Below are 27,586 nucleotides of genomic sequence, written 5' to 3' on the forward strand. Positions count from 1 at the left end.
AGCTGCCATCCTGGCTCCGAAGAGCACTCTCTCTATATATATTATATATATAAAAATAAATATATAAATATAAAGGAGTTTTTTTTCTTTAAACACGTGCACAGGTTTGGAAAGTCCTGTGGCTCCAGGTGATGCCTCTTCCCCGGCCGTTGCTGAAATGGGAATCACGGTGGGTGATTTCACGGGAAACGTGCCCGGTTTGATACTCAGGGGTAAATTTAATTCATTCTCTTACCCCCCGCCCAGCCCGGCCGCCTCTGCAGGGTCCCATCTGAACCCAGGTACCGTGTCCCTTCCCAGCCTCGCCCGCGCCCACCCCTCTGGTTTATTTTTTGCTGGTTTGAATTTTACAAAATTCTGCATGTCTTACCTCAAACACACGCCGGAGGCAGGGAGGGGGGGAGAAGGAAGGATAAAGGACCAAACGCAATGTGTGGCAGAATTGTATGTCTGTATATATTGAGATATATATATGCTGGGTTTAAACCTACCAACATGAATTGTTCTTTTTGGTTTTCTTCTGGATTTTTTTTTTTTTTAATTTCCTGTTTCTTGGCCCCCTGGGGCAGTTCTGCGAGGGGAAGGTGTGGGCACCTCTCTGTAAGTAAAGGCATTTTTCTGGTATCTCTCACTGAAGGAATTACTCAGTTTTCCATGTTTTCCTTTTTTTTTTCCCAATGATTTTTTTGTTTTCCCCTGAATAGCTAGCATGGGTAGAGCCAGTGGGGTTGGAAACCAGTGCTCGAAGGGAAGGGGTGCTGATAGCACTGGGGGGGCTGCTGGGGAGGCCAGTGGAGGCGAAGGGAAAGCAGCAGCTGAACCTGCGTTAAACCAAAGGGTTTCTTTGCTTTGTTTACACACCTGGCCAGCCCAAGAGGATCTCCCTGGATCTAGGTTTTTGTCCTGGAAGCGTTGGGGAAGGCAGGGACAGGCCAGAGCCAGGGGCTCGGGGACCCTCCGCTCTCCGGAGCTGCCCGCAATGGCCTTGGGGGACCCCAGGTGGGTGCCTGGGTTGGGGGCATCCCCATCCCCTGGCTGCTCCGGGGAAGCGCCAGCCCTGCCACAACCTTTTCCTTTTTTCCCCCTTTATTTTTTTCCATCCTCTTTGGCTCTGGGTGGGAAGGTGATGCTGGGGAGGTGGGACGAGGTCCGAGGGGGCTGGAGGGTGGAGGGGAGGGAAGATGTGTATAAAGTGCCCCTTTCTCTCCCGCCACCGCCTTCGCTGCCGCATCCCTCGTGCTGTATAAAGGAAATAGCATTGCTGTGTATTTGTACTCTGAACTTCCGTGTGTCTGCTTTGGCAGACGGTAAACCCTTGTACAGTAGATCTAGCTGCATGTAATCTGTATGGACAATGGCATTATAAAATGCAATAAAATAAATTACCTATCATGCTGCTGTGGTGGCTGCTTTCTTATGATTATTGATTAAAAAAAAAAAAAAAATCTGCATTTTTAATCCTTGTAGGCTCTCAGCAGCGAGGGAGTGATGGTCAGCCTGGGCGTCAGAGGGGAGAGAAGTGACTTGCTCTGCTCTGTCGGCGTTGGGCTAGCTGGGGGGCTACAGCAGTCCCGGTAATTTAGGTCCTTAATTCTACACCTCACCAGCTCACTCCTTCCAGCACCACCAGCTGAACCCAGGGGACTGAGTGAAATAAATACCCATTTTGGGTGGGTTTTGCTGAGCTGGTCAGCCTTGGGGTCGCATCCTGCCCGTGGAGTGTTTGCTGATGCCGCTGGTGGCATCACAGCAGGGACCCCCACGTCCGCCGGTGCTGGGACCTGTATGGTTGTGGTGCTGGGAGCCGTACAGTCATGGTGCTGGGAACTGTACGGTTGTCATAAGTTGCCAAACCCAGGGGTTTTTTGTTGTCGGCACCAGCCGACACCATAGAGCCGCATTGGCTGATGGGGAGCCAGGAGATGCTCAGTTTTTTCTGCAAGTTCAACCCCCTCCAAGCCCCAGGGGGGCAGAGGGACGGAGAGGGGACCCGGCAGCACCCACCCAGTACCCACCACCTCCCCGGGTGCTGACATACTGCTCCCTGAATCCCAGAAACCTGGGAAGTGCCTGAATTTCCCTGGATGTGCCGATTACAGGGCAGAGCCCTGCCAGCCCTCGGCTCATGCTGGTGGACTCCTGGAGCTGCGATGGGATGGAGTGGGGTGGGATGGGACGGCACGGCACGGCACGGCACGGGGTGAGGCAGCAGTGGCCCCTGGAAAAGCGCAACGGCACCTCAGATAGGAGTGTCCCTCCTCTTCCTCACCAAACAGCCCCTGCTCCTCCCTGCTGAGATGGGAAGGGTTTTCCTAAAGGCTGGGGAGAAGGTGAGTTGCTGGAGTTACCGCAGTAAGAGATCTGCCTGTACAAATGAAAAAATCACAATTACTAAGAAGTTAATAATTAGTAGGTAAGACAGTTTTTGCCACTGCTCTTAGGGAATTTTTCTCCTATCTCTTTTTTTTTTATTTTTTTAAGACTAGTTCTGCAGCGAAGCCACTCCACCGCATGTCTAACACATCCGTGTCCGCCTTCTTCAGAGGCCTCTTAATCCAGCAGCAGCGGTGGCACCCACCAGCCGCCCGCGCTCCCTCACTCCGCAGAGCCCCCGGGCAGCCGGACACGCGGCACCCGGCACCGTGGAGCCCGCGGCTCAGCCCCGGTGGCAGCCCGGTTCTCCCCGGGACGACGGCGAGCGAGGAGGCGGCTTCCCGGCAGCTCAGCACCCACAGCTGGAGGACCGGAGGTTTATTCGGAAGCACTTGGTGCTCATCGAGGCTCCGAAAGCAGGGCCAGGTTTGCAGCCTTGATATCTGCCCTTTAAAAACAAAACAGCAAGGTTTTGGCACTCCCCTCGGGGAATCGACTTCCCGGGCCACCGGGGCTTCGCCATGAGGGACTTCTGGCCATTGCGTTATTTTTTTTCCTGAATATCCTCGCTATGAGGCTTGGCCAGAGCTGCAGCAGCAAAGGGGACAGGGATGAGGACGGGAGAGGGCAGGGAGCAGATTTCGGCCGCCACCGCGGCCCCCAGCCGCCTCGCAGCCCCACGGTTCGCAGCCCAGCGAAATGGCTGGCTCCCATCTGTGTCTAGACCCTGCCAATATTAATAGACTGTTATATCCCCTTTCCCTCCGCTGCTCCGTCTCAGCCAAACTCGCTTAATCTTTTTTCCAGTGGCCCTTTTCCAGGGCTCTTTGCACCGCGGCCAGCTCGCCCGTGGCTTCCTGGGGGTGCGCTGAGCGTGCCTCCGCCAGCCCCTCGCCGCCCGCCCCGGGGGACCTGAGCCAGCACCCATGGGTGCCCGAACCGTGCGGAGAGGCCGGTGTCCCCGTTCCTCCAGCGGCTCCCCAGCTCCCACGGGGAGGGCGCGGGGGCTCGCGGTTGGGCTGTCGATCACTTGGGGGAGCATGTGGCTTTGATTGATTTAACACTTGGAGAAAGAGCTTTTAACTTTTAAACTAGAAACCTTTTTTCCTTTCTTTTTTTTTTTTTTTTTTTTTTTTTTTTGCTGTGGACATGAAAGCTTTCTTGGTTTGATTGCTAAACCAGTACGTGGATGGGGGAAGAGACTGGGACCAGCCACCCTCTTCCCTCAGCTCCTGGGTGCGGAGCAACTCCATGCACCCAGAAAACAGTGGCGGGAGGCACCCACTCCCTCCCTCCTCTTCCCTCCTGGGTGCTCCAGAGCTCGCACCCACGAGGATACCACCCCTCTCTCCAGCTAGCTCCATGCTTTGCCCCAAATCCGTGGGATTTTCGCACACCCCTGAAGCACAGCGTGAGGTTTGCTGCTGGGAGCAGAGCCCCCGGCCGGGGGCAAGTCGCTGCCTGGGATGCACGCAGCCGGCACGGCTTTCAAATAGTTAAAAACAACAAACAAAAGGAGGGAGTGCTTTTGGTTGGTTTGGGTTTGGGGTTTTTTTTAAATAAGCATTAAGGAATTGCAACTGGGGCCAGGAAGGAATGTGGCCAAAGCGTTCTTACTCCGAAATCTGTTCCCCTCCCCGAGCTGCTGGTGTCTCAGGGGGGTCTCTGGTCCATGTGGCTGTATCCCCCCCCTTGGACCAGGGCTGAGAAGGGGTCCTGAAGCGGTGCGGGCAGAGGGCACACACAGAGCCCTCAGCTCTGCAATGGGCCACGAGCGGGTTTGCTCCCTGCTTTAGTCTCCCTTCTGCACCCATTTTGCTTTTCTGGTTTGTTCGTGGGGCTGGAGGGTGCTGCAGGAGGGGCAGTGCCTGGGGGTCCTGGCCCACCCTCTGCCTGGGGGCTGCTGGACCAGTGTAGACAAATTCCTGTTAAGAACAGCCCTTGAATATACTTTAAGTGCCTGTAGCTGATTTATTTTTCTCTTGCCACTCAGACAGCGCTGTATTCCCTGCGGAAAGACCGTGGCCGATTTAATATCAGCGTCGCATCGTGTCCAGAGCAAGGCACAAGCTGTGATGTGCTTCAGCCTGGGGCTGTGAGCCCTCTGCACCACGGGGGGGGGGGGGTGTCTCAAAAAGCCGTGGAAAGACTAACTGTGGCTTTAGTAGCCAGGAAGGAAAAGACCAGGAATGGGGGAGCAGGCGCTGGTGGGTGTAAGCCCCCACTTTTGCCACCCCAGCCTCTCCGAAAGCCTCGGTTTGTACCCATCTGTGCAGAAATCTGGAACATCGACCCCAGGCCAGCAGGTCCCCCCAGCGCAGGACGGGGAGGGAGGACAAAGGGGACCTTTTTGGCGAGTGTGAGCGCACCGCATCGCTGCCCATGGCAGGATCCGGCCGCCTGATCTCCACCCCGAAACCAAATCTGCTTTGCTGACCCTGCCCAGAAACGACGCAGCAGCGGGGAGCGCTGCCGTCCCCAGCCCCGTTCAGGGATGCTGCTGCTGAGGGTCACCTCCCCATCCCCGGGTGCACCCATATCCTTCTCAGCAACCCACTTCGTGCCTCAGTTTCCTTCTTTGCAAAAGGCCGCGGTGATGCTCAGTCCCTTGCCCAGCTGGGATGTAGCCCGCTCACCCCCCCCCCCAGCACTGGGAGACCGGCGAGCCCCCCAGGCCGTGGTCCCCAGCGATCCATCCCCCCAAGAGTGGCTGTGGTGGGTGGCAGCGGTGGGGCTGCTCCGACGTGCACCGCACGATGCTCCCGCGGCTGCTTATGTGCCTCTGCCTCCCCCCCCCCCAATAACAGCGCTTGCACACAACCCCCCCAGGGACGGAGCGTGGCGCGGAGGGGAGGGGGGGAAGTCTTTAATTTTTCCATCTTCAAAAGATGAATGTTCATGAGGCCCCCTTTTTTTTTTTTTTAAATGTCCATTTCCTTTTTTTTTTTTTTTTATTATTTACAGAAATAGCTCGTGACTCATCAAAATCTTTTAGCAGAAAATCTAAAACAGTGGGGTCATTCACTGCGAACCCAGTGAGGCAGCGCCTCTCCTTCCCCCCCCCCCCGGCCCGCTTTGCACAGAAGGGTTTGAGAAGGTTATTTTGTTTAGAGATTTTGTGTGCGCCCAGCGACTGGTAATTATGCTAGACAGATCAGGGGGTTATGGCTTGGACCCTAAGCAAACACGACTCAGTCTGCACAGCCTGGCTCTGTGCTGAGACAAGCCGAAATCTACAGTCCCATTCATGGCAGGTTAACCGCATGCTGTGGCTGGGTGCTGGGTTGTTTTTTTTTTTGTTTTCGAATTGCACGCATTTTCTCTTATTTATTTATTTTTCTTCCGAAACTGCAAAGGGTTCGCCGAGGGATAGATGCCGGGAATGTTGCAAAACCCTCTTTGAACTGCAAAGTCGAGGTTTTAGTGCTAAATCCTCGCCAGAGTCGGGAAGGTCAGGGAGGTTTAAATCTCTGCCCCCTTCTTCCGCGCCACCCCCAGCCCGGATGATGGGGAGCTATGGGGTAAACGGGGAGCAGGAGACCCCGGGGGCAATGGGGCACAGACCCTGCTCCCCCCGAGGAGCCTGAGACGCAACCGGGAGCTGGGAGGACTCGGATGGATTTACTTTGGCTGCAGAGGAGCTCGGAGCGGTGGCTGATGCCAGGGTTTGTGAATGTGGGTCAGTGCAGTCACACACCTACAGAAATGGCCTTGTTTTCCAAAATACAGCCAGCTCCCACAGTGTTCCTCAGGGTCCAGCAGTCCCCGGTGTATCACAGGATTAATCCAGGTGTAATCACTGCGGGACTGTACTTGTACACTGCAGGGTGCCCCCAGCCCCCATCCTGCCCACCCCAGCACCCTGCTAAAACTGCTCGGGGGGGGAGTTTTCTTTAGATAGGACAACACTTTAGGGAAAAAAAACGTTGTTTTTGTGGAAAATGCTCTTGTCAGCATGTTGGGTACTCAGCATCGCTGAGCAAATTGTAATCCCTGCGAGAGACCTCGCTTCCTGCTCACCTCCATCCCTGGAGCTTTCCAGCACAGGGATGGGGCTGGAGCCCCCATGGGACCACCATGCCCAGGGACCAGCAGCCCCACAGCGAGGGAGAGTGTTGGAGGCTGGTTCATCGCTGTCGGGCAACACCGATGCAAAGCAGCAGCACTTTTTTTTTTTTCCAGGGCCCTTCATGGGAGAGCAGCAGCGGGGCCGGCTGAGCCGCTCGCCCCACCAGATGCTGCGGGTGACGGGTGCTGCCGGTGACGTGCTCGAACCGTCCCTGCGATGCAACACGCTAAGGAGAGGTCGGGGAAGGCTGGGCCCCGGCTGCCCTTCGTTTGCACTTGCCAAATTTCGCCTCCCGCTTCTGAATGAACGTGGGACGTGGCAGGAGAGAAACCCCAATGGCAGGAGGCAGCGAGGAGGTGGTGGGGGGACGGCGGAGGAGGGCTAAGCTCGGAGTTAAGGCAGCAGAAAGCGGGCCCGCTGTCAGCCATCTCAGGCTGTGCCGAGATGGGATGAATCCTGCCCAGTCTTGTAGGGAGATGGCAGAGCCCCAGGGCACCGGGAGCAGGTACATGGGCAGCATTTTGCCTTACAGCAAAGGCACACGGGTGGTGCAAGAAAGGAGGGCGCAGAGTTGTTTTGCGAGGTTGGATCCTGCCTTTGGCTTCGGTGTAATCCCTTTCATTTGGAGGGGGAGCGATGCTGCGCCTCTGAGGCCGGGGGTGTCCCCACTCGGGACACGGGGGTCTCAGCGGGATGGCCCACGGGGCAGGCAGCACCACGGCCCTGGTGTTGCTGTCGAGAAAGCCCTGCTGCTCTCCGGCCCCAAAAACCCTGCAAAGCACTTCGCTGCATGGCACAGCTCCTGCTGTGCCTGGGTGTCTGCCAGCCCGGGCACCCGTGCAGTCGCCCTGGAGAGCTACTTTCCCCCTCCAAAGCCAGGGCTGCACGGCAGGGAGATCCTGGGCCACCAAAGCTATGACTCAGCTTCCCAAGTACTCTTTAATTCTTTTTTTTTTGTGGGTTATCAGGCCGAGCTGTCAGCACAGAGGAAAAGTGCTGCTAATCCCCACCCGGCTGTGCAGCCTCATGGCCTGAGCCGAGCACGTGGTACCCGCGTTCCGGGCTCCGTCCTCCCCAAGGCAGAGCATCACCCACGCGGGGCAGCCGCCCTTCTTCTTCCCCAGGTTCAAGGCAATCCCGGGGCTGTTGGGTCCTTCTTGCAAGAAGCACCTTTGTCGGGTGGGACCACGTCCCTTGGGGCTGCCCGGGAGGAGCGAGGGTGCGTCTGCCTCGGTGGGGCCAGGCTCACGGGTGTCTGAGCAGGTAAACAGGGAGGAATGTGCGGCGGCAGCGCGTGGGGCTGGCGTGTTCCCGGTGTGACTCACAGACACTGCCTCAGAGGCCGGTGATGCCGGCACACCCCGCGGCCCCGCTCGCCGTCACCACCTCGGCCGGCTCCACGCTTGGATGCTGCTTTTAATGAACCCTTGTGGAAAGCTGGCTGGGTCCTGCTGGGGCTGCTGCCAGCGCAGCGGTGTCAGGTGAAGGAAACGATCCAGCCGCTGGCTCCTGGTGGGGTGACCTGCGCCGGGGTGGCCCCCCCCAGGGACAGGGTGTCGTGGTGTCAATTGATGCTTCACCCCCAGTGACAGCGATGCACAGGGAAAGGCTCTCTGCGGCCGGGACGGAGGGTGCACGGCCCTGCACGGTGCTGCACCCCACGCTGCACCCTGTGCTGCTCCCCACGCACCCACCGCTGCCTGGGCAGGGAGCACTCGGGGTTCTGCCTGTGTCAGCATCCCTGTTATCCCAACCTGCCAAGCAGGGACTGTGATGTGCAGCGCCCAGCACGGCAAGGTTGGGCAGGACGGTGCTGGCTGGCTCTCAGGAGGACGCAGCTCCAGCAGCAGGATTTTAGGGCCGCTGTATGGTGCAGGCAGGAACGTGTCTCCTGGAAGGATTATTTAAAAGGCACAAACCGTAGTGACAAGTTGGCTTTAAAATAGACCGATTCTTGAGGTCTTGCATGACCTTTTCCATCTTCCTGGCTTCAGGCTGGAGCTTTCAGAAGGATCCTGAGCACGTCGGGTCCCTCCAGTCCTGCTTCGTGCCCCAGGCTGCCTCATTTCCCCCTCCCAACCCGGTTCCTTTACATGTGGCCGCAGCGGTGACGTCTCCCTCGCCACGCTAAATGCTGCACCACAGCGTAGGAGACGGCCCCGATGGCAGCAGGGTTATGGCATCACCAGGCAGGAAAGAAGCGGGACGTGGGGAGTCACTCGGGGCCCATCCCATGGGTTCAGCCCTGCTCTGGGAACCCGGAGCCATAGCTCTGGATTGCAAAATTGAGCTGTCACCCGGATCCCCGGCATGTCTGGGAAGCGGTGGCCGAGGGAAGTGCCGGCTCACGGTGACCCCCCCAGCCCCACGCTGCAGGGGAGGGCAGGGAGGGCAGCCCCCCATGCTGCCGGCTGGTTCAGCTCCAGGCTCACACTGGCGGCAGCGTGGCTCCAGCCAAGCTCCGGAGCGATTGCAGCCTCTTTTTTCTACGCTTTGCAATGCTGGGCTTTTTTAAATTCAGGAAAACACGGCGGTGTTATAAAAAAACAACTTTGAAAATGTCCCACTGGGTCCTACATGATGCTCTGCACGAGGATGAATCCTCATGGGGACCCCGCAGGGACACAGCGCCGGAGAAAACGCAGCAACCCCTGAGTCGGCCCACTTGGGACGTGCTGATACCGCTTGAAACCTCGGCTCCACGCCATCGCTCTCGGGGCTGATGACAGCAGTGACGCTGCCACCTCCGATGCCAGCACCTCCAGGCATCGCCCCAAGGAGCTGAACCTCATTTACCAGTTGGGGAAACTGAGGCAGGGAGTGGTGGGAGAGGCAGAGGCTTTCCCCATGACGTGCGAGCAGAGTCAGGAACAAAAGCACCCTCTTTCCTTCCTTGCCTGGGCACAGAGCGGACGGGCTGGAGCACCCACCCGAGGGTCCCGAGCACGGCTGGGTGGTGGGAGTTTCCCAGTCCCACTAATCCCCACTGCTCCCCCCCGCCCCAGTTTTCAGGAGGGAAACCCAACGCTGAGCCGAAAGCGCAGCAAAGCTGAGAAATCCCAATTTCGAGCCTGGCCCTGGGAGCCAAGCAACCTCTGCCTGCCCTGCGCCTCTCCCCTCCCCGGCTTCTGCTCCATCCCCCAAAAGAAACTTTTCCTCCCCCTCCAGCTCCGCGGAGCGCGGCGGGACGCGGGTGGTTGTTTGTTTGTTCTCGCAGCCTTTTTTTTTTTTTTTTTTTTTTTTTGAAGGAATTGGGTTAAAAAAAAAAAAAAACAAACCCAAACCCAACCCCGCGTCCCCGACCGGCTCATTATAGGTCGCCGGAGCGGCGGGGCTGGGAGGCGGCGGGGCGGTGAGCGCTGCCGGCGCTCTGCTGGCGGCGGGGCCGGGGGATGCCGGGGGTAGGGGGGGGCGGAGAGGGCGGGCAGGGGGCTGAGCCGAGGCTCGGAGACCCCCGGGGCCCCCAGGTGAGCGGCGGGGCCGGGGTCCCGCAGTGAGCCCTCTTTCCCCCGCCGCAGCAGCCGTGCCCCTTCTCCGATGTCCCAGGCCAGCAATCACCGACCGAGCCGCCCGGAGCCCCCCCGAGCCGAGCCGGTCCCGCCGACAGGTACCCGGGGGGGGGTTTGGGGGGGGGGGTCGGGGGGGTATACGGTCTGCCCGGGGAGGGGGGGTATACGGTTAGGGGGTGCCCCGCCGGGGGGTGCATTGCTGGAGACGGTGCGTGTGTATGGGGGGGGATAGTGGGGGGGGGGGTGTAAGGACGGCTGGGGGGGTGGTGGTGGGGGGGGGGGGCTGTGTGTAAGGACGGCTCGGGGGGGTTGTATGGTGGAGTGTGTGCGTGGCTGGGGGGGGTGCACGGCTTGGGGGGGGCGGGGGGTGCGTGGCTGTGTGTGTGCAGGGCTGGGGGGGGGAGTGGGGGGGCCTGAGTGCGTGTCCAGCAAGGCCCGAGCGTGCGTGTGTTGTGCAGAGCCGAGCGTGTGTTCGTGCCCCTGACAGGGTGCGTGTGCCGGACGAGCCGGGGGGGAGTTGGCAGCACAAAACTTTGCAGCAGTTTCGGTAACTTCGGCCAAGCGCCCCGGGCAGCTGGGGGGTGCAAGCTGAAAGGGTTAAAAACACCCCCGAGGGACAGGGATACCCCGAGGCAAATCCCCTCAGGCTGGGGGGGGGTCCCTTCCCCACCCCGCAGCGACTTTTGGGGGTTCTCGGGCGGGATGCAATTGGGGCAGGAGCAGGCCACGGAGAAGTGGATGGAAAAGTTTTGGGAATCCTCGCTTTTTTTCCTGGGACAAAACCGAGCCCCTCAGTTGTCCGGGCTCTGCCTGGGTCGTGAGGACCTGCGCTGGTGTCCCGGGGTGGTGGGTCCCCACCAAGTTTCAGTTCACGTGCGGAAACTGCATTAAAAGTCCCGATGCGAGAGGCAAAAATGCCGGAGCGGGAAGCTGATGGCAAGAGGTGAAACAGCCCGTTGCGTGTGCTGTCAGAGCAGACACAAAAGGGGCCAAATTCACCCCGGGACCAGCTCCACGCGTGCTCCAAAAGCGGCTGCCGGGCGGCGGGCTGAGCAGGCAGGAGCTGTGCCGCCGGAGCACCGGGCATGGTGATACACAGAAACCAAGCTTAGCACAGCTGGATCTCTCCCCTTGTTGGCTTTGGCCCGGAGCACAGCTGGGCCCAAATTTCGCAGAATACATCCTCTTGTTCTCTTCCCCCTGCTTTTCCAGCTGGATGCTGCAGGCTCCGCTTCCCAGCTAAACTCTTTTGCTGCTTTGTGCTGCAGTCGTGTCGCGGGGCCGAGGCAGCTGCAGGGGCTGTGCGGAGCTTATTTCTCTGGATTTCCTTCCATTTGCTTTCCTCTCCAGGTGGGAAACGGTGAACTGTTAATGCACGGACCTAGTGCAAAAAAGCTTTTGCACGGGAATTTGCCACCGGCCTGGGTTAGGAGGAACGCTGTGCACTAGCTGCTGTGAGATCAAATGTGGGTTTTTTTAAAAAGTAGTTTAGAAATCTGTTAAATGCGTCGGAAAAAAATGGCCTTGCAGCTTTTCCACGTTGCCAGCCGCTGGCCGCACAGGAGCGGTGTGTAGGTAGAGCATGGTTCAGCCTCCCGGTTGTACTGGTGTCCTGAGCAGGAGCGGTGGGACCCGGCCGAGGTGTGCAGCGTCTGGGAGCCCGGGGGCATCCCTGAGTGCCCGATTTGGTGGGCCCGTGGTGGTGGGTTGTCACCTTCATCCCAAACTAGCCCCTAACCCACCCTCCTCTTCCCCAGCTCCTCCTGGAGGGGAGCGTGGACCTGGAGTGGGTGACCCGAGCAGAGGGGGACCAAATTTGCCTCCTTTAGACCCCCGTTTCACAGCATGCAAAGCTGGAGGGGGGTCAAGGGGGTCTCCAGGACACCCTCGATTTCCATCTGCCCAGGCTCCAGGGGCCAAATTTCATGCCGAGAGAATATCCCTGTCCTCTCTCAGAGAGCAGCTTTCTGGGTGCACGTCTTGAGCTTTGAATTCTTTGCTCACATAACTTCTTTTTGGTTTTTTTGGTGAGCAATGAATGGACAGGGTCCGGTTTGTCTTTCATGCTTGTTTGGCCTCGTGACGTTTCGGTGCAGAGCCATTATCGCTTGGGCAGCGTCCAGGGGCTCTGTCACGCACCACGGAGCCTGGGAATTTTTGCTCGGCTCCCTTTTCCGATGCTTTGCAAATTAGACCAGTTAATTTGGTAACACCGAGCCTGTGAAGTAAATGGGGAAACTGAGGTGCCAGAGTGGTTTGGCCCAAGTTAGTGCGTCGTGGGCAGGGTCGGGTTGGCATTGCCATGCTTGGTCCGATTTCCCAGCCTGAGACGAAGCCTGTTTCCCGGAGTTTGTTCCTTGGCATCTCCGGAGACGGGCCCGGTGCCATCGCAGCCTCTTCCCACCCGGGAGGGACGGGCACATTGCAAACCAAATGCTTGAAATAGCCACAGGTAGTTTGCAGAGGAGCCTCAGAGAGAAGAGCCAGTTGTCTGCCTGTGTGGAGTACGTGGGGTATAATTATTTTTTTTGAGGAATTAACAGAAAATGGGAGAAAAACAGAAAGCCCTTTGGCTGATGAGATTATTTTTGTCCTTCCTTCCCTTCACGGGGAGGAAGAGGAGGGGGAACAGGGACAGCAGGAGAGGGGCTTTCCTTATGGGAAGCAAACCCATGTAAAGATGCTTGAGGCAAATCCATCTCCAGAAGACAAACCTTTCCCTCGGGTTTGAGTCTGCTCATTCCCACCTCCCTTCTTTCCCTTCCCAACAGGACATCTGCTGCATAGGGCCACCGCCGCGTCCCCCCCTCCATGTCCCCCCTCCGTGTCTGCATCCCGGCTTGGCCGCAGGCTCCGGCAGCTCAGCGGCTCTTTGCTTGGAGCCGGGCAGGGATGAGACACACACACACACACACACACATGCAATTTTTTTCCTTTAATTCTTTCTGCCTGTTCCCAAGGAGTTTGGCCCGAGGTGTAACAGGAGGTGAAAAGCTGCAGCCCCAGCAGCGCAGCCTTCAATACGCCGAGCGGCTCTGCCCCACTCACCCGAAATACCGGGGTCCGCCTGCCTGCACGAGGGTGCTGCCACCCCACTCAGGGACCTGAGCACCCACGGATGCCCCAAGCACTGTGGGGCTGTGGGCAGGGGAGGCTGGGCAGGAGTTGGTGCCACCATCACTCACGTACCCATTACTGGGACTCTGTCCTGCCCTGGGTGGGGGGCAGAAACAAAGGCAACCCCCTCCAAGGTCAAAATAAAAGGGTCTTTGGTTGTCTTAGCACCGATTTAAATGCAACTGGTTGCAGATTTGCATGCAGACATCCTGTAAGTGCAAAGGAGCCAAAAAACCAAAAAAGCCCTAAAAGAATCAAAATTAATTTTGTTTTTTACCCCATGTAAAGACTTTTTGCACCAAAAGATTAATTTCTGGTTTCCTTTCAAAGTTTCTTGTCTGCTCATGAAAATGCATCTTTTTTTTTTCTTGTCTTTGAACAACAACAACAACAACAACAACAAAACTCAAAAAAACCAACAAAAAAGGCAGATTTCTGGCTTTTTTCAAATGTTTCTTGTTTTGAGGAAAACAAAGCGGGCCCTTCGGGGCTGTGCCGCTTGCCGCCCCAGCGTCCCGGTCCCGCTCCAGCTCCTTATTGAATTTCCTTGGAAAGCGCCTGCTCGAGTCTATTAGTTGCAGAAACCCAAGCTGTCCTCTGGGCGTTTTCTGTAGTTTTTCTGATTTTTCCCAGAGCTCCGCCTTGCTCAGGCCGTGCCCTGCACAGCCTCTTGTGGGACGGGCAGCTGCCCGGGGCTGTGGGGTTTGGTGTGGGATGGAGCCACATCAGTCCCTCCTGGTGCGGGTGGCCCCTTCCCGCATCCCCCCCCAAGTGCCACGCTTGGGTTGTACTGGTGGAAATGAGCTATTGCGTAGCAGCAGGGATGGGGTAATTGGGATTTTTTTTTTTTTTTTGCCCCAAATTCCAATTTTCAGGCTTTGCCCACCGCAGCCACATGCACGCACGCTTTTGACCATCTCTGATCTTCACCCGGGCTTTGGCAGCCTCGTTGGACATCGTGTTTGACTTGGGGGGGAAGGTTCCCCCCTCGCTCCGGTGCTTTCCCACTGTCTTTCCACCGGTGCATCCCCGGCTCTGCGACGGGGCGGATCAGGGAGCGAGCAGTAGCTTCGGGAAGCGTTTTCACCCCAGTCCCATCCTCTCTTGGGGTGCTCCCCATGGGTGTGCAGGGACTCCTTCCCCCGCTGCGGGCGGCCCCCGTGCCCGGGGCAGGAGGGTGCTCACCCGGTTCGGCTGCTTTCGGTGCCAGGACTGGGCTGCCAGCGCGGCGCGTTCCCCGCAGCGGCTGCGCCTTCGCATCGCGAGGAAGCGGGTCGGCCGGCCGGCTCCGGGAGCGATTACTCGCTCCACCCGGATGGCTTCATCGTTGGCCGGCCTCACCGCCTTCCTTCAGCGAGCAGGCATGCTGCTGCCCCGCAAGCTCTGCCCTGACCTTTGCAGAAGAGCTTGTTTTCACCTCGCCCCGGCCCCGTTCAGGCCACGCTGTAGCTCCTCCGAAGCTGCTTTGGGGTCTGTGCTTAGAAGAAACCCCAAGGTAGCGAGAGTGCACGCCAGCGGGAAGTTGAGCACCAGGACTGCAAAGTTTTGGGCTCCATCGCCGTAGGATGTTGTTTTGGGCAAATCCCTTTTACGTGCCTCGGTTTCCCTGCCGGGCCGAGCAGTGATACGGTTCCATTTCACAGCGGCTTAGAGCTGCAGCTATGCTAAAGTAAAATACATGGAGATCAGGTAATGTGTGATGGGCACTGGCTTAGAACTGTATGCTGGGTAGATCTCAGGATGAAAGGTGCTGCATAAGTGCAAATTATTATTCTTGTTAATAATGATGTCCACCAGCTTACATTTATCTGCTCTTCAATTAACTTTTTTTAAGGACTCTTAGCAGGTTAGAAAGACACAAATTTTCCCTGGCAGAACCTGTGCTGGTTTGACCCCGTAAGGTTACACAATTACTGTACCGGCATGGTCCTTAATTAGACTCTCCATAATTTTCCCCAGCACAGTGGTGTGGCTCCTTACTCTGTAATTCCCAGAATCTCCTTGGATCTGATAGGCATCACGTTAGCCGCTTTCCAGGCTTCAAGGATAATTGCTTGTCCTTAAGGACACCCGGGATGTGGCAGGATCTCTTCCTGCATCCTTCCTCCATGCCCGGCTCCCATGGCATGGGCGTTCTACATCCTTCTGGCCAGTACCGGGGGATAACCTGCACCGGGGAGCGCCGAACCGGCACGGTGCTCCTCAAAGTCAATGAAAGCTGACTCAACCCCAGGCTGGGTCTTTGACCCTTTGTTTTTTCCCATCCTTTTTCCCCACTCCTTGGCCCCACAGTGCGTTTGGGATGTTAGACATTGCTCTTTGGTTTAGGTGGAGCCCAGGCCTGACGCTGGGAGATGGGCTGGCCTGGCAGCTGGAAGCAGAAACCTGGTCCTGCTGGATCGGGTTTGTGTCCTGGGGCAAGTCGCGTTGTCCCTTTTCTCCAGTTTAGGCTTGGAGATTGCTTCTTCCCTTACACCTGCAGCTGTAGTCCCGAATGCTGCCTTAATATATGTATGTTAAATATATTCTTAGTGCGTAAGGAATAGTTCCTCACCATTGCTGCAGTGACAGAGGTGCATGCTTCTTGCAGTGATTTTATTTCTTATCTTCCCTGAAACCCCTTCTTGAGGGTTATCCCCACCACCCTGGTGTCCTTGCTCTTGGGTGGGAGCAATTCTTCCACGAGGGTTGGTTTGTGCCTCCTTTGCAGGAGCTGGTTGGGTCAACGAGGACCTTTGGGTGATGGGATTTGTAGGGACACCTTGGCACGGGGTCTGCGCCCCAAACCTGGAGTCGGGGTTTTGTCACCGAAGGAGCTTTCAGCTGAGGTCAAACGCCAAACGCGGATGGACTGGATAGACGCTGGTCCTGGCTGTCTGGCTATCCCGAAATTCCTCTCTTCCTACCCACCCAATGGCTATAAATAACAAATAATAACAACTCCCAGGTTGGCAAGCTATTTGGGGTTTTGTGGGTTTTTTTGCTTTGTTTTGCTTTTTTGCATTTAGGAAGTAACTTTTCATAGAAACCAATATTTTTTTGACCGGATTCCTCATTGTCCCAGGACTGAACTGTTTATCCAAAGCATTGCCCAGGTGAGCAGAGAGACACTGGGGCAAACGCTTTCTGGGAGGGAAGCAAAGCTGTGCTGGATCTGTCCCGGGTGTGCTCAGGAGCTCTGGGCATTTCTCCTCCTTCCCCTCTCACCCTGCTTTTCCTTTCCCTGAATATCATAGAATCTGAAAATGCTTTAGTGCATTAATTTCAGACTGAATGTAAATAAGCCATTTGGATTTTTCCCAGTTGAGCAAACTTTCAAACCAGAATTTTGCTTTCCTCTCCTCCAGCCTGGCTCATGGGATTGGAAGGATTTGCTTCAGTGCCGTCTCTTCTGCACTTGAAACCACTTAATCAAGCTCTAAAATATCCCTTGAATAGGTCAGACAGGCACCTGATTGGGCCAGGCAGCATGTACGGGAAAACCAAGAGAGATTACACGCTCATTTTATCTGCATAAAACAGATTAGAAAGCTCCCAAACTAAATATTGCTGCAAGGTAGCATGTTGTTAATGGCAAATGCCTCGCTAGACTGTCTCTGTTTGTGTCTCCATCCAACACTATCTCGTCCCTGACCAGCCATTCCTGAGGGATTAAAGGGAGAGAGAAGGGGGAACGGGAGACTCTCCTGAGCATCTCCACGTCAGCAGGACTCGTGACCCACGGTGTTAGATTTGGATGCTCTTCGAGTCCAGAAGAGCTCAGATGTGGATCCAGACGTGTCGAGACCCTTGTCCCTCCCTTTTGCAACAGGTTGACACCACCTAATGCAAACACGCTGCCTGCTAAAGAGGTGGGATTTGCTTCTGAGCTCACCAGCCCGAGCCTGTCTTTAGCTGCAATGTGTTGGAGGCATTTTTCTCTCCCGTGCTGCCCGTCGCTGGCACGCAGCCACGTGTGGGGCAGCGGTGATGGGTACGTGCCACGCTGGTGAGGTGTCCGTCCATCTCCTGCCACCAGATTTCTTCCTCTTCAGCCAAAGGCACTTGGATAGAAGAGGGGCAGATAAATCAGAGATCCCAAGCAGCCAGGCAGATCATCTGTTGCATTAAGCTACAGCTCAGGAAAGCTGAGCAGGAGCCGTGGGACAACCTGAGTGGGTTTGACCCAAAAGCCTGGCTCCAGCTCTGCATCTTCCCACATCCTCCGTGCCTTCCCTGCTGGGGGGTCTGGGCACCACAACCGGCGGCAGAGAAGGAAACCCACAGGTCCCGGTGAGCCGTGAGATGCTGTGGCCGTGCTGCCTGCGGCGTGGCTCTTGTTTGTGCTGCCCCGTCCCGGCTCGGCGCAGCCGAGTGCTCTCACCAGCTGCTGACACGCTGCTGTTTCCTTTTGTTTGTCCAGCTTTTTGGGGATGGGTTAGCTCAGTCCTGCAAGCTCATCAGGAATTAAGCGTGCCTCGCACCCAAAACACAAATAGTTTTTCCCCTAATCAGAACAACTGGGGGTTGCCCCAGAAGCTCCTGCAGATTCTGGCCATGCAAAGCGGCCGCTGCTCCTGGAGGGACATTTTGTACATTTGACTTTGTAGGAGTATTACAAGATACTCGATTAAAGCCAATGAAACCTTTCCACTTCTTTGCATCTTTCCTCTCCTCCCTCCTTTTTTCTCAACTCCTGTGATGCTTGGTGGACTTTGGAGCTCACTGATGTCTTGGGGCTTTTATGATGGGTGGATTTGGACTTTGTAAATGGGGAGAATAGTCAGAAAACCTGACCCGTGTGCATCGCCCGGGCTTGGCAACCAGGAGGCAAAGAAAGTAGTTCTGCGTCTATCGGCTTTCCTAATCTTTTGTACCTTACGGCAGCACTGTGATTTATTGAAGCCTGGCTTATTATTTTTAAATGCCTTATTATCTCTGTTCCCATAAACAAAACATGTGAATTGCTCTCCCTGTGTCACGTTACCTTCATTTCTCCCTCGTGTTTTACAAGAGGTGGTGCAGAATGGGGGAGCAGAGACCCGGACTCTTGTCCCAGGCTGTTTCTCCACCATGTGATGAGCGTTTGCCCTGGCTGGGAAGGGGCTGGGGGTGCAGCTGCTCTGGGGGTGCAGGTGGGGAAAGGGATGGATGTCCCATCCCGAGGGCTGGCTCTCCTTAGGGCTTTATCTGCGTTTTGCCCGGGCTTGTGGTTGGTTTTAAACCCGTCAGATTTAGGTCAAGCCTGGTCTTGTTCTGGTGGCAGCAGGGTAATAGCAGGGGAGGGAAGAAGCCAGTCCCTGCCCTGGTGGCAGCAGGGAGAGGGGACCCTGGGGGGGCATCACCTTGCCGGGGGACCCCCTGCTAGACCCCAGTGATGGGGGAGATGGAACTGCTCCTCCCCATGCCTCTTTCCCCGCTCGCCCTCTCTAGTGTGGTTTGGGGAGCAGCAACCCCTCTCTCGGGGGGGCTTTGAGCCCCAAAGCGAGTGTTCAGAGGAGCATTTTGCCAAGCTTATTGGCGAGCCGCCGCACCCATGCGTGCCCAGTGCTCGCACATTTTCCTGTGCATTCCCTGTGGGTCGGAATGTGCCTGGGAAGTGCCCAGACGCAGCAAACCAGCAGTGCAGCAGGGAGCTGCGGGGCAGGAGCCTGCAGGGTTTGCGCTGAGCCCACACGTGTCCGGCTGCCCCCAGCCCTGCCGCGGGGTCAGGCTGCGACCACGAGGGCAGACGTAGCCCTTCTCCATCTCGCTCCCAGGGGATGCCGTGCGCTTGGGGGTCAGCGCTGTCCGTACGCTCCCCATGGACGTGCAGCAATAGGGAAGCGAGGCTGTATAAGGCAGGGAAGGACCAGCTTACCCAAATTTCTTTCCTGTCTATTTTCGTCTCTCTTCTGGCCAGCTTGTTCCAGCGGGAGTTAATTTAATTGCCATCTTCCTCCCTGCATCGCTGTGGTTGTGTGTGAGACCTCTTGTTGTGCAGGGTAATTATATGTGTGAAGTGGACATGGCAAAAACGAGCCTTGTCTCAATAGTCGGCGGACCAGCACGCTCGCCAGCCATACAGCCCAGTATCGTTGCTTTCTCACGGAGCTCAGGGTCTAAACAGACCGTCCTTGTCCTCAGCCCCTTGGGAACGGGCACGGAGGGGGTGAGGGATGTGATGGAAGCAGCGCAGGGCGGCCATGGCAGAGGCAGGGATCGCTGGAGCTCTCCCTGTGCACAGAGCAGCTGCCAGCCCTTCTCCCGCTGCAGCACCTGATTTTCCAGCTCTTTTTCCCAGTGTAAATCACTCGCTGCGGAGGGGAGCGCTGACCTCGGGGGTGAGAGCAGGGCAGGGGATCTGATGGTGATGGGGCTGCTCTGGGCAACCCCAAAGTCTCGGCTGTTGATTTTTAAGCCCTGAGCATATTCCAGGCATCTTATAGTAGAAACTGGAGCAGCTGCCTGGCTATGCTGGTGCCCGGTGGCTTGGATCCCTTCCCAGGGACTGCAGGAGCTGCACCCTCTGTGCTCTGCACCGGGCGGCTCTGACTCAGGGCTTCATCCCATCAGGGTTTTCATATCTGGCTTTAACGGGCTTTAGATCAGGAGCTGACTAAACACTGCAAGTCTGACTCAGGCCAGTCCAGGTTGGGACATGACAGGCCGTGGATGCAGCAACATGTGGTTATTATTCACCTATATGCCACGCCTATGTGCAAACACCTATAGGTAGACGTCAGCCTGCTCTCTCCTCCTCTCTGTTTTGCCCTGGGCTTTCCAGGGACATGGGAATGAGTTTTCTCCTTTCTGGGACTCGTGTACTCCCACTCCGCTTGGGATTTGGAGCCAAGGGTGCTGTGCAAAATTCAGCTGGAGCTGCTGAATTTCCCTTGGTTGAGCCCCCAAATCACCTTGCGTGCAAGAGCTGCAGGCAGGGCTCTGCATCGGGATGAGTGTTCCTTCCCAGCAAAGCCCCTGTCGCAGGAGCTCCGGTACCCCAGGCTGGATCAGCATCCTGGGGAGGGCAGAGGGGATGGTCCTGTGGGGAAACTGAGGCAGGTGGATGAGCATGTGGGGGTGCAGCGGAGCTGGGAGCTGCGCGAGCATCGCTCCGGGCTGGTTGCAGCCCCTCTGCAGCGTGTTCAGTCTCCTGCCGACCCTGGGGTGCGGATGGGGCCGTCCGCCTCCCTTGTAGGGCCTCTTGTTATAGTCCCTATAATTATATGTGTGAGGTCTGCCTGCCTTCCTCCCCGGCTCCTGCTTGTAGGACCTCTTGTTATATTGAGTATAATGAAGTGTCCGAGGTCTCTCTTCCCCCCACCCGCCCTTGCCTGCCTGCGTGTAGGACCTCTTGTTATAGCCAGGGAAATTATGGGTCTTTGGTCTCCCTCCCTTCGCCCAAGCTATAATTTAGTTTTATATAAAGTGCGTTCCAGCCCCTGTTGTGCAAGCGGTTGCTATTCTGAGTGCTGGGGAGAAGGACAGGGAGAGGGATGGGGTGGCGAGCAGTGGGCTCACGGTGGGTGGGGAAGCATAGCATCGCACTGAGTACCATGCAGCCCCCCCCGGACACCCCACAGCCCCCCCAGACACCCTGCCGTGGTGGGGCAGCTGGCCCCCAGCCCGCAGTGCTGGCTCTGCGGGAGGTGGTTATGCCTTCTCCTCGCTGGGTTTCTGAAAGGGGCTGTGTGGCTTTGGGGTTTATCCCCACGGGGAATAACACGTCTCTTGTTTTGGGTTTTGTTTGCCCCATCGAGGGGGTCCTGCAGGGGCTGCTCCTGTCCCAGAGCAAGCGGGAATGTGAGGGGAGGTGGCAGCCAGCTCCTGCAGGGAAGACAGTGGCCCTTTCATGGGAAGGGGGGATGAAAAATCCAGCTTGAACCACTGAGTGTAACCAGATCCCCTGGCTTTTTAGAGAAGGAATGTGGGACCTCGGGAGGGTTTTTGGGAGGAGGGTGCTGCTGAACTGCTGGTGTCGCAGCGGGGTGAGCGGCTGCAGAGCGATGCAGCCCCAATGCCCACCCCGAGCAGCCCCAAATCCCTCGCGGTCCTCCAGCTCTTCCCCGCGCTGTGTACTCTGGGCTGCAAAACCAACCGGGGCAGCTGGATTTGGCTCATGCCAGAAATCGGAGTTCCAAAGCACCAACTGGTGCCGTTTGCAGCGGCTGGGGATGTCCTGCGGGTTGCTGTGGGTTTGAGTGACCGGGGTCTCTGCCCGCAGCGCGGGGCACCCCGGGGTGCTCGGCTCCAACCCCGTTTCTTTTGCAGAAGCGGGCGAGACCTCGCGCCCTTCGCCCAGGCAGACGCCAGCGGCACCGTCGGCAGAGCCCCGGCCGCCCGCCCGCCCCGCTGCCGGCCCTGCGCCGCCGAAGAAGGAGAAACCCCTGGAAGATGACGAGTCCCGAAAAGTCCTGACGAAGGGCTCCCGGGCCGAGCTCGCAGGCGCTCCCGAAGCTGTGACATGTGAGTGTTTTCCCTCCGCAGCAGCACGTGCAGCTCCGGACACCTCCAGGTGCCCGTGCTTCAGGCTGCTGCCATCTAATCGGTAACAGGGCTCGTTAAAAAGGCGGGTAGCTGTGGTGGGAAGCCGTCTCCTCCTCACTCTGCTCTTCCCCACATCAAAGCAAAAGGCTTTAACTGAGCGTGAGTCACCGGGAGCCGGGGAAAGTGAAGGGCAGCATCCAGCAGCGCAGCGATGCCTCTCGCTGCCCTCGTCCTTGGGACCGGCTGGAGGCAGAGGAGGAGGGCGGGCAGCTGGAGGAGCTCTCGGTCGTGTTGGGGTCCTGCTGGGATGCCATGGTGGGAAGAGGGACCGGCCCCTGGGGAAAGGAGCCGGCTGCTGTATGGAGCATCCTCCAAAGCCGCAGCGGGAGAGAGGAGAGCCCTTGGCAGAACGGGCACCGTGATCACAGCCACAGGAGGGGAGCGCAACAGCCGTTTGCTGGAGCAAAGGGAGATGCCTCCCGTTGAGAGAGCTCTTGCCTTGGCATATCCAGGGCAAGGGTGAGGCTGGTGCAAAGCCTGAACGAGCAGGGGACGGGCTGTCTGCGCTGAGGATCTGGTTTTGCTGGAGGCAGTGGTGAAGCCAAGCAGCACCTCCCCATTGCTGCTGCTGCAGACCAGCCGGTCCCCCCGCCGTGAGAAATACCCGGGTGGGGTAGGAGCAGAGCTGGGGTGGGCCAGGGTGCCCTTGCTCCATTTCCCATTGCAAGGGCGGGAGAGCAGAGCTGGCAGATGTGGGAGACCGGGGGCCAGGCTCTCCTGGAGTCATGCCGTCCATCCTTTCCCTGGCCCCCAGCCTGGATCCGAGGGTTTTGCTCCCAGGCTGCCCCTTACGCACACAGCCATTCCCCTTTTGTTGGATGTGAGCGTGCAGCTTTCCCTTCCAAGGGGTGTAAAGTGGATGAATGCTTCCCAACGGGGAGAGGGAGGGTGGGAACGAGGTTGCAAACTCCGAAGAGCGGGCAGGCAGGGTGGGAAGGGGAGGGACGGCAAAATCCGGGCGCTCCTGACGGTGTACGTGGAGCGAGGAGAGCGCACGTTTCCTTAACCAGAGCTCAAGCCCTTGCAAAGCATCTGGGAGCTGGGCCGGCTGCCCACAGACATTCTGCACCTCTGAGTCACGCTGCAGCCTGCTGCACCCTGCATGGCGCAGCCCTGCGCAGCCCCCTCCCCAGCCCACCCCCCCGGGGACGGCCACCCCACAGGCCCCGAGGCTGGGAGGAACGTGGCCGCCTGCATCCAGGCTTGCCTGGGTGCTGGGTGCAGGGAACCCCCCCTCTTTCCCCTCTCCTCCCCGGGGAAATGAGGTTCAGCTCCCTACGGAGCATCGCCTCCGGCATCCCTTGCTTTGCAGCCCGCTCCTCACAGTGTGTCCCGCCGCTGCTGTTACTGGGGGGGGGTCACCATCGCTTGGGAGGGGCAAATTCCTCCCTTCGGCAGTACCTGGGGAGCACAGTTAAGCTCCCCCATGGGAAGGTGAAGGGGGTGAGGGTGGCATTTTTGTGCCAGTCTGGCACATGCAAGGGCAGGAGGGACCAGGCAGCAAGGGGCTGTCGGGTGTTGGGTCATGTCCTTCACCAGTGGTGCCGGTATTCGCTCCCCCGAGGCTCAGCGCTGCTGGTCGAAGCCTGCCACGGTTCTTAAATAAGTCATTCTTCTGGCAGTTTAGGAGTAACCAAAGCAGGAATTGTGGGTTTGGGGCTCTGGGTGTTGCGTTTCAGGCGAGAGCAGCAGACTCTGCTCAGGCAGCCACAACGTGCTGGTTTGTCCAAGCCCTGTTAGCGGCTCGGGAAGATGACTTTTGGCAGAGCCGATGGCCGGGGGGGGGTCACAGCAGGGCGAGGACCGCTGCGGTCTGGGCATCTGTCTGCTAAGCCCTGGTGATGCTGCCTTGGGGGAACCTGAGCTGAGCCAGCACCGCAGCTGTGCCGGGGAGTATCACCTCGGGTGTGAAACCCAAAGTGAACGTCCAGGCGGTTTTTGGTCGTTGAAGAGCTGAAGGCAGGCACTTTCCCCCAAAGCCTTGGTGTCCCACCCTGATGCTGGTGGGCAGATGCCGTGGGGGCCATCAGGTGGGCTGGTGTCCCCCCGGCTCCTGCCCTGACACCCGTGTTATCAGGGAGTGTTATACACTGCTCCACCTCAGCCTCGGGTTGAAGATGTCTCTTTTAGAAGAGCTTTAGGCTCCTGTGAGTTAAAGGCTCTCCTAAAAAATAGGAGCTATTTTTCCTAACTTAGAGGGGGGGATTACTGGCTGCCTTTCGCTGCCACTCACTGGAGCCGGAGCGTGATTTTGATTTACAAACGGTTTAATCCGAGGAATGCAACGAAATGGGGAACGCCAAAGCGAGCGTGTTGCATGCTGCTGCAAACCCCCGGAGAAACCCAGCTCTCAAAGCTGCGGAGTATTTGCTGCCGTCAGACGCTGCCGGGCCGGGCCACCGCGGGGGTCCCTGCGGGCTCGGCCCCTGCCCACCACGGCTCTGGGGCACCTCGGTGCGACTCGGTGCCTACACTTGGGTGCAGGCAGGTCGAGGGCGATGGAGAAGGGTGCATGGGAAGCCAACACCCCAGGAGGGTTTTTTTTCTGGGGGTCCACACATCCCATTTTATCCAAGACCTGTTTTCCATTTCTCCTTTCTGCCCTTCTCCCACCCCTCCTGCTTCCAGCCCGTTCTTCCCGCTCAGCTCCAGTTATTTTAAGTTCCTTTCCCAGCACAAGTCAAAGATGCAGCGTTTCACCCAAGCACCCGGTTAAACTGCCTCCGCGGTCTGAGCCCAGCTCAGTCTGGCAGAGCCGGGCGCTGGGTCCGTGCACTTGTGTTTTTTTAACCTCCATCTATTTTTTTTTTTTTTTTTGCCGGTGAGGGCGGGTGCAGGACAGAGACCGTCTGTGCCCCCTCCACCCTGTCGGTCTCCCTGTACCCCACTGCCACCCCACGCAGAAAGCAGCTCCTGTTCCCCGGCGGCTGGAGGTGCCTTTGCCCTCGAGCCTCTCGCCTGAATCATCCCTTGTTTACTGCCGCGGGAGAGGAAAATCAAAGTTTGGCCAAAGCACCATCAGGCGGGACTTTATTTGTGGCTTCTATTGGCGTTGCTGTGGCGGGGGGGCGGATGGATGCTTGAACCCCCCTCCCTTGTGCTGGGTTCCCAGTCCTCTCCCCCACCGCAGAAGGACGGCAGCGTGGGGACGCGGCACCGGGCAGGAGCGAAGGGCTGAGCCGTGCCGCTGGCTCCGGCAGCATCCCGGCGGGACGCGGGGCCGCCGGCTTCTCTCACGGCTGCAGCGTGCGAGGGCTGGAGGGAGGTGCAGACAGAGCAGATAGTTATTTTCCTCCTCCTGCAGAGAAGTTCAGCCAGAGGCTGGGGAGACCTTTAATTAAGTGGCCAATTCACACAGTCCTGGGGAGATGAGCAGTCCGGCTCTCCGGTGGTGCTTCATCATCTCTGGCTTTACCGAAGGTGACGGGGACAGCCAGGAGCTCCGTCTGGCAGCGCCGTGCCTAGGGCTCACGGGACGGTGGCTTGGCCACGGGGGTGGCTCTCAGCTGGAAGCAGCCACAGGCTCTTCTCTTCCCCCCTCGGCACGAGGCGAGCGTGCCTCGCCGTGCCTCTGCGCCCACTCCGGTCGGCCTCGGTGGTTTCATCCCTCCTGCCTGTGCTGGCAGCGCTGGGACACCGGGAGACCCCAGAGTTTTGGCAGTTGCAGCACATCCTTCATGACAAGTCTTTATTTCTTGCTCTTTTTTTCATCCCGTCCTCTCTCTGGAGCCTCTATCTCCTTCCCTCCAGCCATCTCTTCTTCTACATCTCCTTTTCCATCTCTACCCTCTCGGACCATGCATCTGTTAGCATCCCTGCTTCCCAGCCACGAGGCCACCCCATCTCCGTCTGGGGACCAGGTTCCCGTGCGGTGGCAAGGGACCGGGCACGTGTTTGTCCCCTGGCAGAGCACTGCAGGGAGGGCTCGGGGTGGGTAACGTGCTGTTCTCCCCCCCCCCGCCAGGCCAGCCCCAGGTGCGAGCAGCCCCACAGCCCCCCAGTCCCTGCACCCACCTGCTGCAGAACGGTGCTGGGCGGGGGCCGGATCCAGGCGGTGCCAACGGGGAGGCAGGGAACGGGGTCTTCCGCCCCCTCCCCAGCACCCAGAAGCCTCACCGAAAGCTGCAGTCGCACCACTCCATCAACAGCCAGAGCAGCAAGAAGAGCAAGGGCAGCTCCAAGTCGGCCTCTTCCCACATCCCTATTGAGGCGCAAGAAGGTACCGGCTCTCCCCGGAGGGGTCCCTTCCCAGCCACCTCTCTCCTCTGGCCCCACGTCCCTCGGGGTCTCTCATGTAGCACCCTTCAAGCCCACCGGGACCCCAGGACCTGGGTGCCCCAAGCTCTTTTCCTGGCAGCCTTCTGCAGGGCGGGTGCTGAGTGGGGTCACCTCATGTCCTCCAAAACCGGTCTCTCTTGGGGTCCGGGCATGTCCCGGAGTGTTGAGGGAGGCCCCTGGAGCAGCGTCTGGCTCCCAGCCCCTCTTCCCGTCCCTTCCGTTAATTCCTGAGGGAGGATTCCCACCCTTACGGGGGCTGAGCATCCATCTGTCGGGTGCTGTCTCACCCAGCCAGGCCCGTCCCCCCTGCCCACTCTCTGGCCGTTCCTCCGCAGACTGCTGCGTCCACTGCATCCTCTCCTGCCTCTTCTGCGAGTTCCTGACCCTCTGCAACATCGTGCTGGACTGTGCCACTTGCGGCTCCTGCACCTCCGAGGACTCCTGCATCTGCTGCTGCTGCTGCAACTCGGGCGAGTGCGCAGACTGCGACCTGCCCTGCGACATGGACTGCGGCATCATTGACGCCTGCTGCGAGTCCGCCGACTGCCTGGAGATCTGCATGGAGTGCTGCGGGCTCTGCTTCTCCTCCTGAGGGGCCGCACTCGGTGGGGGGGACCAGGAGTGGGTCCCCCCCAGGCTCTCCAGCAGCGGCCGAGGCTCCAGCTGCTCCCTGAGCCGGTGTGAAATGCCAAAAGACGGAGCCTGGTGAAGGAGGAGAGCAACATTCCCCCATTGCAAACCTCATCCTCGGAGCTGGTGAGCCGGGCTCGGATCCTGCCTGGGGAAGGGTGAAGCTGTAGGGGCTCCGGGGACGGCCGGCATCCCGTCACGCTCTACCTCTTCCCCGCACCGGGCCAGTTCGCCGAGGATTGCGGGAGCCTCCTGCCACCTGAGCCGAGAGCAGGAGCACGCACCCCGCACCCCAGAGAGCCCGCGGGTGCCACCCCAGGGTCCCAGCGTTGGGGACAGCCTGTCCTGCTGCCACCGCCCGGGGCTGCCCCAGGACGGTGCTCCGGGTGCATTGCTCTGGTTTACGTGGGGATGGCACGGAGCATCCTTCCCCAACAAGGACACCTCCAAGGCCGGGCGCAGTACGGAGCCTTGCTCCCCGCCGGGAGCCCACCGGGCACCGGGAGATGCCGAAGCCTTTAGCCGGGCTGCGGGGTCCCCTGCTGTGGGACACATCCTGCCAGCCCCCACGCCTCCTCGGTGCTGAGATCGGCAGCCAAGTGCAATACACACAGCCTGCTCCCCTCCCTGTTTCGCTGGCCGGGAAGAAGCTTTTTCTTCACCGGTCCCTGCAGCGGGGTTGCAGCCGGGGGCCAGGGCAGCTGGGGAGAGCCCGGAGCCGGACCAAGCTGTTACCGACCCCCCTGCATCCCAGGGGATGGTGGGGCTGGGTGGCTCGGTTGGTGCCAAATGACCCCCAGCAGTTGTTGGCCCCATCCCACCACTCCGGGGACAGGGCTCGTGGCTGCGTGAGGGTGGAAAACGCCCCGTTGAAGGGCTTGGGGAGACTGGGAGGGAAGTGTCACGGTATTTTATTTTTTTGTCCCTTTTGTTTGTTACTGTAAATAAAGGTCTGTCTTCATTTCTGACCGACGGCTGCCCCGTCATGTGCTCAGCAGGGCATTCCCAGGGGACAGCTGCCGTGTCCCCTGTCCCCACGCCTGCCACCCCATCCTGCTCCCAGCTGCAGGTGCGGGGCAGGAGTGCTGGCACAGAGGCTGCC

The 27,586-nt window shown here is 58.5% G+C and overlaps 1 protein-coding gene across 1 annotated transcript; it reads left to right on the forward strand.

Annotated features, from left to right (window-relative positions):
* The first annotated feature begins 9,804 nt into the window (after nt 1-9,804).
* MDFI (MyoD family inhibitor) lies at nt 9,805-27,445 on the forward strand. The gene is made up of 4 exons (XM_052815705.1): nt 9,805-10,049; nt 21,301-21,495; nt 25,541-25,795; nt 26,190-27,445. Exons 1-4 carry the CDS (start codon nt 9,980-9,982, stop codon nt 26,444-26,446), a joined length of 777 nt encoding a protein of 258 aa, XP_052671665.1. The 5' UTR covers nt 9,805-9,979; the 3' UTR covers nt 26,447-27,445.
* The last annotated feature ends 141 nt before the right edge of the window (nt 27,446-27,586 follow it).

Source organism: Harpia harpyja, chromosome 19, assembly GCF_026419915.1.
Source record: "Harpia harpyja isolate bHarHar1 chromosome 19, bHarHar1 primary haplotype, whole genome shotgun sequence".
NCBI classification, from domain to species: Eukaryota; Metazoa; Chordata; class Aves; order Accipitriformes; family Accipitridae; genus Harpia; species Harpia harpyja.

What these genes read in the sequence shown, in the direction of transcription:
- MDFI (XM_052815705.1), top strand. Translation starts at nt 9,980, where the DNA reads ATGTCCCAGGCCAGCAATCACCGACCGAGCCGCCCGGAGCCCCCCCGA. An exon ending in CGAGCCGGTCCCGCCGACAG is followed by an intron (nt 10,050 to 21,300) that starts GTACCCGGGGGG and finishes TTTCTTTTGCAG; the next exon opens with AAGCGGGCGAGACCTCGCGC. An exon ending in CGCTCCCGAAGCTGTGACAT is followed by an intron (nt 21,496 to 25,540) that starts GTGAGTGTTTTC and finishes CCCCCCCGCCAG; the next exon opens with GCCAGCCCCAGGTGCGAGCA.